Source organism: Gracilinanus agilis, chromosome 1 (genome assembly GCF_016433145.1).
Source record: "Gracilinanus agilis isolate LMUSP501 chromosome 1, AgileGrace, whole genome shotgun sequence".
Lineage (NCBI taxonomy): Eukaryota > Metazoa > Chordata > Mammalia > Didelphimorphia > Didelphidae > Gracilinanus > Gracilinanus agilis.
Window position 1 is genome coordinate 93,223,801 of NC_058130.1, and position 12,367 is coordinate 93,236,167.

Consider the following 12,367-nt stretch of genomic DNA (forward strand, 5'->3'; position numbering starts at 1 on the left):
GGATGGGGCCAAGGAGCACATCTAAGATCATGAATGAATGTACTCAGGTGTGTAAAAAGTCATTCGGGGGCTATTTTTGTGCCATTATATAACACACATGTTATACATATAACACACACATACACATGTGTGTCTGAGCACCTGTGTGCTGTCATGTCTGAGCACACATGCCTGTATCCTCGTGTTGGAGCACATGTGTCCCAGGTCACACGTTAGAATTCTCCACTTCATATGTTTCTCTTTTGCAGGGCCGGAAAGGGGCAGCAGGACTCAGGGGGGAAAAGGTGAGAATGTCTGACCTTCCCTTCCACCGCATCCCACCAAGGCCGTTTTCCCCCAATTCTACCTTTCCAGCTGGCCTTCCCTCCTCTCTCCTCCTCTCCATCCCCTGGAGCTCTGGGCTCCCTATTCATTACTGTAGTCTTTGTTGAGAATGGGGCTATCCTGAAGGTCTCTTAGAATCCTCTGAATTAACTTCCCCATCTCTCTTCAGGGCTCCATGGGCATTGGGATTCAGGGCCCCCCTGGATCAGATGGGCCTCCAGGCCTGAAGGTGAGAGTACCCCCTCCCCAGCTTGAGCTGGCAGTTGAGGAGGAAGCCGTTTGGGGTTAGAGAAGAAGACATCCTTGGAGTGGTTTGGGGACAGGAGAAACTGGGAGTAAGAAGATGGGAATCTTAAGAGGCTGAAAATAGGTGGGAGTGGAGAAAAACCAACATTTTGAGTTCTGTGACTTGGGCAAGTCCTGTTTGGAATTTAGTTTCTTCCCTAGTAGAAAGAGAGGACTGACTCAGTATCTCTTGGGTTCTGTCTGGTTCTAAACCCTATGACCTGGAGGTGTGAATAAGCACCAACAGGAGGTAGGATGGATGAAAGGGACCCTGAGTCATGATCTGGGCTTCTCTTTATTTTAGGGAGACTCAGGCCTTCCAGGTCCTCCTGGACCCCCAGGAGCACCAGGTGTTGTAGGATTCCCTGGACATGCAGGCCCCAGAGGAGAGCCTGGGCAGCCGGGCCCTTCTGGAGAGCGGGTAAGGGGGACCGTGGGATGGGTGGAATAGGGGGTGCTCCCCAGGGGATGAAATGTCTCCCAGCCATTCACACAGTCAGCGTATCTGTAGGGGGACCTTATTTCTGGAGAGACCAAAATGGAGAGTTTACAGACCAGGGGAGACAACTGAGAAACAGAATGTCAGGGAAGACAGTCTGGGGAAAATGCAAGAGCATTAGACCCCAGGGAGGATGAAAAGATTTCGAAGAAGGTTCTCTGTAAGGGCTCTGAATTGGGAGCGAATGGGAGCTCCCCAGCTTTATTTTACATTATATGGGGGACCTAGTTCCCTCACCCTCTCATTTTTCCTACAGGGTTTGATGGGTTCCCCTGGGAAAGAAGGAGCCCCAGGGCCTTCTGGGCTCCCAGGACCAACTGGGGCATCGGTGAGTCCTAGCATCAATGTATCAGAGTGTCCACGTGTCCAAATGCTCCCACATCTGGGTCTCTGTATTCCTGTGCTTATTCCTGCCAATGCCATCTTCAAGGGCTCTCCTGACTAGGCCTAGCTAAGGGACATTACCCTTCCTCAGAGGGCATGAGGGCTAAACCCCCAACGCCCATTCGCCTCCTCTTCACATTTCTCTGTCTGTTCATAGGGAGCACCTGGGACCTCTGGACCCAAAGGAGACAAGGTAGGAGAAGAGAGATGAGGGAGAGGCTTGGAGAGAGGAGGGAAGAGAGGTGTCTCCATCCTGCCCCCCCTCCCAGCTACAACCATCAAACTCTGTTTTTTTTATCAGGGAGATCCTGGAGTGGGGCAGCCAGGAGCCCGAGGAGAGAGAGGGGATCCAGGCATCCGGGTGTGTATTCCCTTGAGGATGGGAGACTCCATCGCAGTAACCAGGCAGCATCCACTGCTCCTATGCTGGGGGAAGGGAAAAGTCACCTCACAGACTCTTAAAGCATCCCCCGCCAAATCCTCGGTTCCCTCAAACTCTTGCTGTCCTATCTCTGTGACCCCTGTATTCCCGTGAGACCTGACTTCTCTTCTAGGGTGAAAATGGCCGTCCTGGTCTGGAGGGAGACAGAGGCCCAGCAGTAAGTAGTGTCTGATGTGAATTCTAGTGGATACTTCATTCATTCACGTGTTCAGCATTTATTGGGCACCCACTGAGTGCTGGGCACTAGGGGGTGATGTAAGGTTTGTCTGAGACTCAGTCTCTGCCTCTTAGGGCCCACTGGGGAGACCAGACAGTGACTGATGACAAGATAAGCATTTTTGAAAGGGTCAAGTGCTGCCTGAGGTCCTGGGGGAGAGGCGTAGAGACTGATCCCTGACCCAAGACACTAACCCACAGAAGTGCCTCCCCATCCTCCACATTCTCTCTCATAGCATGAACCCCACTCTTTTGTTGTTGCCTCCCTTGCTGGCATCAGTTGTCTGTTTTTGCCCTTTCCCTCGTTAGACTGTAAGTTCTTTGAGAGCAGTCTGGTTTTTTTTGGGTTCCTGTGGCTGAACACAGGACTTTGCACATAGTGTTGTACCTGGACAGAAGGACCAAAGAGATTCACCCACGTCTCCAAGAGAGCCCAGGCTGATCCTTATCCCTAGGCAGGACTTATCCCTAGTCCCTTCTCCAGATGACTTCGTTAATTCATCTCTCCCTTTCCTCTCCCCTAGGGCCCTCCAGGGAACCGGGGAGAACGAGGGGACAAGGCAAGTATGTGTGGGTAACTTGGGGCCAGGCCCTGGGGAGTGAGAGAACAGATTTGGGTATGCATGCATATATGTGTGTATATATATATATGTATGTGTGTGAGGATACACGTGTGAGGCCATGAAGAGGGGAGGTGTCTGGCAGTGGGATTGTTAAGGGAGAGAAATCTCTACCCCATTCTTCAGAGTTGGGGAGATTTCCTGCCCTCTCTGGGTCTCAGTTTCCTTATCTGAAAAATGAAGAGGTTGGACAAGATGACCTCTAAGCTCTTCTCTAGCTTCACGTCTTATGATCTTATAAAATCCAGTGATCTTGGCCTTGACCTTTTCCTTCCTTCTCCATTCCACCTTCCTCCCCTTTCTCTGACAGGGTGATGTGGGAGCCCCTGGACTAAAGGGTGACAAGGTAAGACTGAGAAGGGAGGAGGGGAATGTGAAAGGATGTAGCCACAGGAAGTGGGGCAGGATCCAAGACTCATTTCTCTCCCTCTTCTTCCCCATCAGGGTGATACAGCTGTGATGGAGGGGCCTCCTGGACCTCGAGGCCCCAAGGGAGAGACAGTGAGTTGGGAAAGGGATCGATGGAGTGGCTATGATGAGGGGACTGGGGGAAGCTTTCTCTGAGTGGCATGCTTCCTGGGAGACACTTGCTTTTTTCTTTACCCCTTCCCCAATGTCCCCTGATACCAGGGTCCCTTAAATAAAAATTAGACTTGTGGGGGGTACAGTCTGACCAACACCCAATAGAGAATCTAAGGAATCAAAGAAGTTAGACAGCAAAATGTTCCAACTCTTCTCATCTTCACTGTACATTTTGGGTCAAGAAGGAGGAACTTAGCAATGTCCATTTGTCGAACCTGGAAAGTAAAGGGAAAATAAAATTTCTCAAATGGAAAAATAATTTTTTTTTCTATTACTGTCCCCTCTTTTTCCCAATTCAGGGTGACCGAGGCCTGAGAGGCTTAGATGGTGACAAAGGAGCTAGAGGGGAAATTGGCCTTCCTGGGGAAAAGGTAAGGATGGCAGCTGGACCAGAGAGTTAGGCAGGGATGTGACATAGGGGCAGAATGCTGTTGTTCTCCAGAAGCATCTTGGTGTAATGGATGAGGTTCTGAACTGGACTCGACCACCTGAGTTCAAATTGTAGATCACATATTTCCTAGATCAGGGATTCTAGGCATTAGTGCCTCAGTCTTCTCTGTAAGATGGAGAAAGTTGGACTTGAGGACTTTTAGTTCTCTTTGAACTCTAAATCCATGATGGCATTCCCCTGACACTTCTTCCTACCCCAATCTCTGCAGGGCGTGAAGGGAGAACTGGGAGACAGAGGCTCTCCTGGCTCCCAGGGTGTTCGAGGTCCCATGGGGCAGAAGGTAAGAACTTCCCTCGCCACACAGGACGCAGCCCAAACGCATATATGTGGGTTGTGTGTATATGTTCCACTGGCCTTGTATGTGCAGATTACATGAATGTCCTCTCTGAGCTATCCCTAGCCTATGGTGCTGTAGAGTGTGGTCCTGATTGCCTCTAACTTCATGGGTTCTGGGTGGTGCCATGACTTTCTGTGTCCTCGGTCTTGATTCTTGGAATTCTCCCCCCACCCACATGGACTCTTCTCCCCACAGGGCGAGTCTGGTGACCCAGGGATCCCCGGGGCATTGGTGAGTCATCTTTCACTTTTAGTACCTATCTGTGACTTTTCCATCCATAGCCCACATTTCCTATGACCTAGCCATGATCCTTCCCATGGGTCCGTGGCCTCCCTACCTTCCATTTGATTGCCAGTCCTTTTCTGTGTTCCATTTCCTTCTTTGAGGCCCTTACTCTCCCCCTCAGGGCCTCTCTGGGAAGGATGGAGTTCCCGGTATCCCTGGTGAGAAGGGAGAGGCCGGCTATATGGGCCCTCGAGGTCCCAAGGTAGGTGTAGCAGGTGGGAGCTCGAAGGGGCCCACAGGGAGTTGTGTCCAGGAGGGATGGGGGCATGAGCTTAGGGGTGAGACTGGGTGTCAAGATGATGGAAGGGAGTTGGTGTGGTCCAGTGGAAAGAGCCCTAGCTCCAGATTAGGCTTAGTGGCTGCCGGTTAGGGACTTCTCCTTTCTTGACCTCCACTTCTTCCCCTGACAGATAGGGGGATGGAACTGGATGGGTCTCTGGGGTCCTTTTCAGATAAAAAGGGATATGATTTAGTAGGCCAGGGTTGGGAGACTGAACTGTGATGAGGGGGGATCAGGACTGTGGTCTCATCAGCATCCGTTCTACAGGGAGATCGGGGCCTGAAAGGGGCCTGTGGCCAAGACGGGGAGAAGGGGGACAAGGTAAGGGACACCCTGGGGAAGAGACCGGGTGATGTTAGTCATCTTCATCAGATGACTGAATTACCCTCTCCCTCATTTTTGTCTTTTTGGGGGGTCTTCCTCCACCCTTAGGGGGAAGCAGGTCTCCATGGACGACCTGGACTCCCTGGACGGAAAGGAGAGATGGTGAGGAGTATGGGGGTAGCCAGGGGCACACACAGATGGGGGCTTTCTATCACATCTGGAGGAAGTGGGCTCATATTTAAGGGGAGAAGAAAGTGTCAACACTTATAGGGAGCCTTGCTTTCATTTGGGGAGAGGCCTTGGCTCTCATCTTGGGAGGGCTTGCTCTGGTTTGGGGGGTTGTCAGATCTGGGTCATGTGGGCAAGTGGGGCTAGACTCATTCTCATTCTTTCTCAGGGGGAGATGGGGCTACCAGGCCTGTCTGGGCACCCAGGAAAGGAAGGTTTGATTGGTCCCAAGGTATGATGTTGGAGAGGGGAATTCTTTGTCTCTTTTGGTCCTAGAATCTGAGTCTGAGCCTCACCAGGCTGCTGAGTTGGGTGTGTGGATGTAGACACCCTGCCTTGGTGGGGAGGAGGTGGAACTACAGGACAGGGGGGTATGGGAGTTTTATGGGACGAAAGACAGATGAGTAGAGCTGGAGGAGGTAGGCTGTGGGGGAAGAGGGAGGATAAGGACACCCCCTGAGACTTACCATTTTTCCCCATTAGGGTGACCGAGGTTTTGATGGTCAACAAGGACCCAAGGGTGACCAGGGCGAGAAAGGGGAGAGGGTAAGTAAGAGAAGAGGTCATGATTCCATATCGGAACCCAGATACCTTCTGGCTGAAGCTGGCCTTGGCCTTGCCTTTTCTGAGCCTAATTACTCATCTCTAAAATGGGGATTAATAATAGAACCTCCCTCACAGGATGGGGGTGAGAATCAAACAAGATGATACATGGAAGACACTCTGTTAGCTTTTAGGGGCAATAGAAATGTCTGCTCTTATTATTTTAAAGGCGGTGTGGTCTAGTGGATAGAATACTAAACTTGGGGGTTCAAATCCCACTAACTGTCCGACTTTGGACAAGCCATATAACCTTTTGGAGCCTCAGTTTCTTCATCTGTAAAACAAGGACAGGGTTGTTGGCAGGCTTGGAGATAATTTCTGTCAAGGACATCATGTCACAAGAACATTTCCTTGAGATAGACAGACACACAAACACACACGTATAAATATATTTTTTTTTATCTGGACTTTAATCTATGAACATTTTTAAGCACCTACTGTGTTCTGGCTAAAGCACTGAGGATGGAAAAGCCAGTCTTTGCCCTCAGGGGGCTTCAATCTAAGGGACACTTGAGGCTTCACTGGTGTAGGTCTAGGTGAGCTCCCTGGCACCGATGCCAACTGTTCTGAACCTTAGTCTCAGGGACTTAGTGGGGCACCAAGATGCCCACACTCTGTCGCTGCAAATCAGAGGCTAGGTTTGAATCCTGAGCTTCCAGGCCCCCCACCCCAAGCTGTACCTCCAAGTGTTGCCAGTTGCTGTTATCTTCATCTTCATCTCCATCCTCTTTCTCCCTCAGGGAGCTCCTGGTGTTGGGGGAATCCAAGGCCCCAGGGGCAGTGATGGAGCCTCAGGACCCCCTGGGCCTCCAGGCAGCACGGGCCCTAAAGGTCCTGAGGGCATCCAGGGGCAAAAGGTGAGTAGCTTACTCCCTAGGCCCTCCTGTCACCCTGACCATGGCCTGGGGCAGCATTCCTGATCCCCAGTACTCACACCCTCTTCCATCTTGGAGCTCTTGGCTGTGGGCAGGGCTGCCTCTTTCTGTACAAGAAAAGGGGTATTTTTTCTGAAGGGAGTGAGGAGGTGTTGGGGCCTCTGGCTCATCATTTCCCCCCCTTCGTTACCTCCTTCAGGGCGAGAGGGGTCCCCCTGGGGAGAGTGTGGTGGGTACCCGCGGGGCCCCTGGAATCCCTGGAGAGCGAGGGGAGCAGGTGAGTCCGGGACTCTGAGGGAACGTGGTAGGTTGGTGGGAAGGTTCCAAGGGCACCTGAAGGCCTGGGTTGCTCCCCTGGGCTGCATCTCCTTGGGGGGGGGTACTTCCCCCTTCAGTCCACACAGAGCACTTTGTTTTGTAACTCTATGGCACCAATGTTGTATTGGGTATTAGCCATGCGTTGGTGCCTCCCCAAGGCTTTCTCTGAGCTCTGGCTCTTCCAGCTCAGCCCGGCAGGCACCCAGTGCTGGTCGCCTGAATTGCATTTCTCTCTCTCACAGGGGAGCATAGGCCCAGTGGGCCCCCGAGGAGAGAAAGGGGAAGCATCTATGACGGTGAGTGGCAACACCCCACTTTCAGAGGCTTGGGGGAAAGGGGTGAGGGAGGAGGAGGAGATGAAACAAAGGGGGGGCAGGACCTCTCCCACCCCGGACGGGCTCTAACCTTGGCTTCCCTTTATGTCCTTCAGGAATCTGACATCCGAAGCTTCATTCGGCAAGAGATGAGCCAGCATTGCGGTGAGGAGTGGGAGAGGGGCAGAGGAGGAAAGGGAGTCACAGGCATGACCCCAGGCTCACGTGGCTCATTCCTCCTCTGCCCCTGTCTCACCAAGTGTCTCTGGATTCCCCGTGTGTAACGGAAGGGAGGGGGGAGGCGAGAACAGCCGGGGCCAGGACCTAACTCCTGGGGCCCAGGCAGTGAATGTGTGCCCTTCTCTTTCTCTCTCTCCAGCCTGTGGGGGTCAGTTTATCTCTTCTGGATCAAGTAAGCCTCCTCTCTGGGATCAGGCCTTGTTCCTCACTTCTAACCCCCCTCCATTCCTTTTGACTTTTAATCCTTTCCCCTCATTCTCCTGTCATCTCCTCATTCTTTCTTTTCTTACCTCTCTGTAGCCCCCCATCTTTGAATCTCCATCTGTTCCCCTCATCTCAGCCTCCCTTCTGAACCTGACTCTCCCCTCTAACTTCTCTCTAAACCCCACGTTTGGTGCCCAGGGTAGGAGAGCGGTGGGTGGGGCCCTGCGCCCACCATGCTTGGTGGTCTTCCCTCCTAGGACCCCTTCCCAGTTACTCCGCAGACACCCCGGGCCCTGGGCCCTGGCCTCGTCCAGTACCTGTGCTGAGGCTCTCCCATGCTGAGGAGGAAGGTGAGTCTGCAGAGAGCAGTCGGGTGCAGGATGGGCACGGTGGGGCCACTCGATGCCATTGGCAGAAGGGACCTCCCGGAGGTGGTGAGGGCTCTGGAGGGAGCTGGGTGAGGCCAAGCCTGACGCCCTGTCCCTGCCCTCCTCTCCCCAGGGCCGGGGCCTCCAGAAGATGACGAGTACTCCCTGGAGGATTACGAGGACACGGAGGGCGATGCCACCGAGGAGCCCTGGGCTGCTCATGGTGAGACCTTCCCCCCACCTCACCCCAGAGTCCTTGAGCCCCAGGCGCCCCCTCCCCACTGACCGCCGCACTGGCCTCCGTCTCAGGTGTGTGCTCTCTGCCGATGGATGAGGGCTCTTGTTCCAGTTACACCCTACGATGGTATCACCGCCCTGGCAGGGGCTGTCATCCCTTTGTGTTTGGTGGCTGTGAGGGCAATGCCAACCGCTTCAGTTCCCGGGAGGACTGTGAACGACAATGTCTCCCCCACGGAGGCCCAGGTATGTCTGTGGGGTCTGAGGGGAAGAGACCCAGCCTCGGCTCTTGGGGAACCCTGGGCCTGAGAGGGAGAAGATTCCCGGCTTCAGGGAAGTCTCTCTGAGAGGAGGGAGTCGGTCCATAAATATTAAGTCCTCACAATGTGCCAGGCATTGTGCTTAGCCCAGGGGATATAAAAAGAGACAAAAACGATGTAAAATGTTATTCTTGGCCCCTAAAAACTGACCATTTAATGCAGGAGGCAACATAGAACAGATCTAATAAATGTTGGACTGACTGAGTCGGGAGGCCTGACCTCTCACCTCAGGGAGCCCCCAGGCTGAGGCAAGGGGGACTGTCTTTGAGCCTGGAAAGTCGAGTCCCTGCAGTTATTCCGGGGAGGTTTTCTGGAAGAGGAGGTGGCTTTTCAGAGAGATGCTCATAGGCCCAGCCAGGGCTGCTCAGCCATTCTTTCTCCTCCTCCCTAGGTGCTCCCCCTGTCTCCCAGAGATGAGGTGTCAGAATGGACAGAGTGTCTGAGTCAGGCACTGGTCCCTGCCCCCTGCTGAGGGGGAGTGAGCACTCAGCGGACCCAGGACCCCTGGAGGGGTAATAGGGGGTTGCAGAAGGGCCTGGAAGCCCACCCCTACCCCCCACATCCCACTTTAATTCCCTCAGATGGGACTGGATGGGAACTTGGTGCTACATGGGTGTGTGCGTGTGTGTGTCTGTTGATTTCCGTGAAACTGTATCCAGGGGGCGGGCCAGGGGTCCCCGGCCCCCTCCTTCCAGAATTCTTCCTCCCCCTCGATTCCTGCCCCTGTCCTCCAGGCCCAAATGATTTGGGGGACGAGGGCAGGTGGTGCTAACAGAGCTGACCTCCAATGGACTGTCTGTCTGTCTGGCCCCTGCTTCGCTGCTGGCTCTGATGGTGCTGACCCAGGTCAAGGACCGGGGACGTGGGGAAGGGGTAGCCGCTGGCTCTGCTCTCTCCCCCGGTTGGCTCTTTGGTCCCAGACTGGGGTATATTCTGGAATCATTAAAGCTGCTGTTTTCAAGGGTGCCCTGCTTCATGTCTCTGAGGGGGAGGTGGGGGATGCAGGGAGCATCTTGGGCCTGGGAGGACATTTATATTCATTTGGCTTAGAAAAGTGGACGGTGGGGATGAGGGACTTGTGGTCCAGGGTGGGATGATGATGTGGATAAGACTAGACCAAGCCACGCTTGGAGGAGCTACAGTGTTTGTGGGGGATGTGAGGGCCACAGAAGCTGGGCTGGCAGCTCCACTTCTCTCCGGAATTCCCATGGACTTGCTTACCCATTTCTAACTCTTTTTCTTTGAAAATATTTTGAAAATGAATCTTTTATTTTTATATAACCTCCATTTTCAAGGAGATCCCGTCTTCCTGCCTTACATAGTCATCCTTGTCACAGAGGATTTAAAAAAAAAAAAGCAAAACTAATGTGTCATTTAAGTCTGCCAGTAAACACGGTATTTCATGCCCATAGTCCCCCACTTCTGCAAAGAAGAGAGAGAGAGGGGAATGTCCTCATTTCTTCTTGGCGTGTGCTATTCTGCCCTTTTTATTCCACTATTGTGGGCTTTGCGTCACTTCCTTTCTGTTGCTCCTATGTCTTCTGTTTTTTGGTGGGAGGAAATCTGGAGGCCAAAAGCACTAAGGTTTCTCTCTCTGATAAGCAGAGGGTAGTAGTGGGCTCAGGGTTTTGCTACAGCCCCACTTCTGGGTCTCAATTCCTTAGATTCTTTCTTCACCCCTTCTCTAGTGTCTCTCTGCTCTAAGTATCTACCATATCCCCTGAGGCAGAAACCTTTATTGTCTCAGCTTGGTTGTTGGTGTTGTTTTTGTTTGTTTGTTTCATATCCCTTAGAAGATGTTTCATTGATACTTTTTTGAATTTTTTTTTACAGCATAGTTACTTGCCAACAAACCCCTGAACTTTCCCTTGTAATCAAGAAAAGCTCTTAAATAAAACCCACCAACAGACTGGCACTGTCTAAAAATGCATGCCCCATGGGATACCCATAGTACTCCAGACACAGAGGAATGAGTTTCATCCAGTGATGTGATCGAACCAGCTTAGGTGGGTTTTAGAGAACCCATTGTTAAATTTCAGGGTGAGCCCTTAAACCCTGGAGGTCAATAAATCTACAAATCAGGACTTGATTTATTCTATGATTATCTAGACTTAAGAAAATGACAGAGAAATGTTAGTAATGTAGATTAAACTTAAAAATAGATGGTGGGAGAGGCAGCTGGGTAGCTCAGTGGATTGAGAGTCAGGCCTAGAGATGGGAGGTCCTAGGTTCAAATCTGGCCTCAGACACTTCCCAGCTGTGTGACCCTGGGCAAGTCACTTGACCCCCATTGCCTACCCTTACCACTCTTCTGCCTTGGAGCCAATACACAGTATTGACTTCAAGATGGAAGGTAAGGGTTTTAAAAGAAAAAAAAATAGATGGTGGGGGCAGCTGGGTGGCTTGGTGGATGAGAGCCAGGCCTAGAGATGAGAGGTCCTGGGTTCAAATATGACCTCAGACACTTCCTAACTGTGTGATCCTGGGCAAGTCACTTAACTCCCATTGCCTACCCTTACCACTCTTTTCCCTTGGAATACATAGAATTGATTTTAAGGCAGAAGGTAAAAGATTTTTTAAAAAGTGGATGGTTTGTATAATTTCTGCCTTCAGAGAGCTGGTTGTTAAACAGTTTTTATCATTGGTTTTATCATTGTGTTTTCTTCCCTCATCTTACCCCTGTTATTTAATCCAAGTTCTGAAACAGCTTTGCTTCTCTTGTGTTACTTTTGCCTGATCTGCTTTTGACAGAAAAATGTTTCCAGTAACTGATTTAGACAGCATCTAGATGCTCCTCTAGGAACTTGAAAGGGTTGGGGGAAGGTAACTGGAGACAACCTTAATTTTGTGGACCTCCATCCTCTAGAGTATGAAGTTCAGAGTCTAACCTTTAACATTATTTGATGAAACAAGCTGGTCTGGGAATTCTGTAGGAGGTACTGTACCTTGCTGCCATATTGGGCTTTTTAATCCCTTATATGCCAAAACTCTCCATTTGGTGAATATGTAGACATAGTTTTAAAAAAATTATACTTTATTTTTTCCAATTACATGCAAAAACAATTTTTGACATTTATTTTTTTTTTAATTTTGAATTCCAAATTCTCTCCCTGAGAAGGGAAGCAGGTTGTTATAGATGATACGTGGGCAGTCATGCAAAACATATTTCTACATAAGCCATGTTGCAAAAGAAAACAGTTCAGAAAGACAATAAGATATACTCAGATCTGTATTCAGATTCCATCAGTTTCTTCTCTAGGAGGTGGAAAACATTTTTCGTTACAGTCCCTTTGGAATTTTCTTGGGTCCTTGTATTGCTCAGAGTAGCCAAGTCATTCACAGATGATCACTGTACAAGATTACTATGTACAATGTCCTCTTGGTTCTGCTCACCTCTCTGTGGAGCAGATCATGTCAGTCTTTCCAGGTTTTTCTGAACTAATCCTGTTCATTGCTTCTTATAGCACAATAGTATCAATCGTATACCCCAACTTGTCCAGCCATTCCCCGACTGATGGGCATCCCCTCGATTTCCAATTCTCTGTGTGAACTTAGTTGGTTCACAAAATCTCAGTTAGAAGAAATCTCGGAAGGTTTCAAGTCCAGCCCTTAGCTGAGCAGGAATCCCTTC

The 12,367-nt window shown here is 50.9% G+C and overlaps 1 protein-coding gene across 1 annotated transcript in view; it reads left to right on the forward strand.

Annotated features, from left to right (window-relative positions):
- The window catches only part of COL7A1 (collagen type VII alpha 1 chain), a 49,668-nt gene extending 39,978 nt beyond the window's left edge, over positions 1–9,690 (forward strand). The window contains exons 90-116 of the mRNA XM_044676881.1: positions 249–284; positions 494–553; positions 914–1,030; positions 1,365–1,436; positions 1,650–1,685; positions 1,794–1,853; positions 2,047–2,091; positions 2,675–2,710; positions 3,081–3,116; positions 3,215–3,271; positions 3,652–3,723; positions 4,012–4,083; positions 4,336–4,371; positions 4,547–4,627; positions 4,973–5,026; positions 5,138–5,191; positions 5,427–5,489; positions 5,741–5,803; positions 6,601–6,717; positions 6,935–7,012; positions 7,296–7,349; positions 7,484–7,532; positions 7,747–7,779; positions 8,069–8,161; positions 8,313–8,402; positions 8,489–8,662; positions 9,128–9,690. Of these exons, the coding sequence (XP_044532816.1) occupies positions 249–284; positions 494–553; positions 914–1,030; positions 1,365–1,436; positions 1,650–1,685; positions 1,794–1,853; positions 2,047–2,091; positions 2,675–2,710; positions 3,081–3,116; positions 3,215–3,271; positions 3,652–3,723; positions 4,012–4,083; positions 4,336–4,371; positions 4,547–4,627; positions 4,973–5,026; positions 5,138–5,191; positions 5,427–5,489; positions 5,741–5,803; positions 6,601–6,717; positions 6,935–7,012; positions 7,296–7,349; positions 7,484–7,532; positions 7,747–7,779; positions 8,069–8,161; positions 8,313–8,402; positions 8,489–8,662; positions 9,128–9,153 (1,764 nt within the window). The 3' untranslated portion in view covers positions 9,154–9,690. The remainder of the gene's footprint in view (positions 1–248; positions 285–493; positions 554–913; positions 1,031–1,364; positions 1,437–1,649; positions 1,686–1,793; positions 1,854–2,046; positions 2,092–2,674; positions 2,711–3,080; positions 3,117–3,214; positions 3,272–3,651; positions 3,724–4,011; positions 4,084–4,335; positions 4,372–4,546; positions 4,628–4,972; positions 5,027–5,137; positions 5,192–5,426; positions 5,490–5,740; positions 5,804–6,600; positions 6,718–6,934; positions 7,013–7,295; positions 7,350–7,483; positions 7,533–7,746; positions 7,780–8,068; positions 8,162–8,312; positions 8,403–8,488; positions 8,663–9,127) is intronic.
- Positions 9,691–12,367: the final 2,677 nt, after the last annotated feature.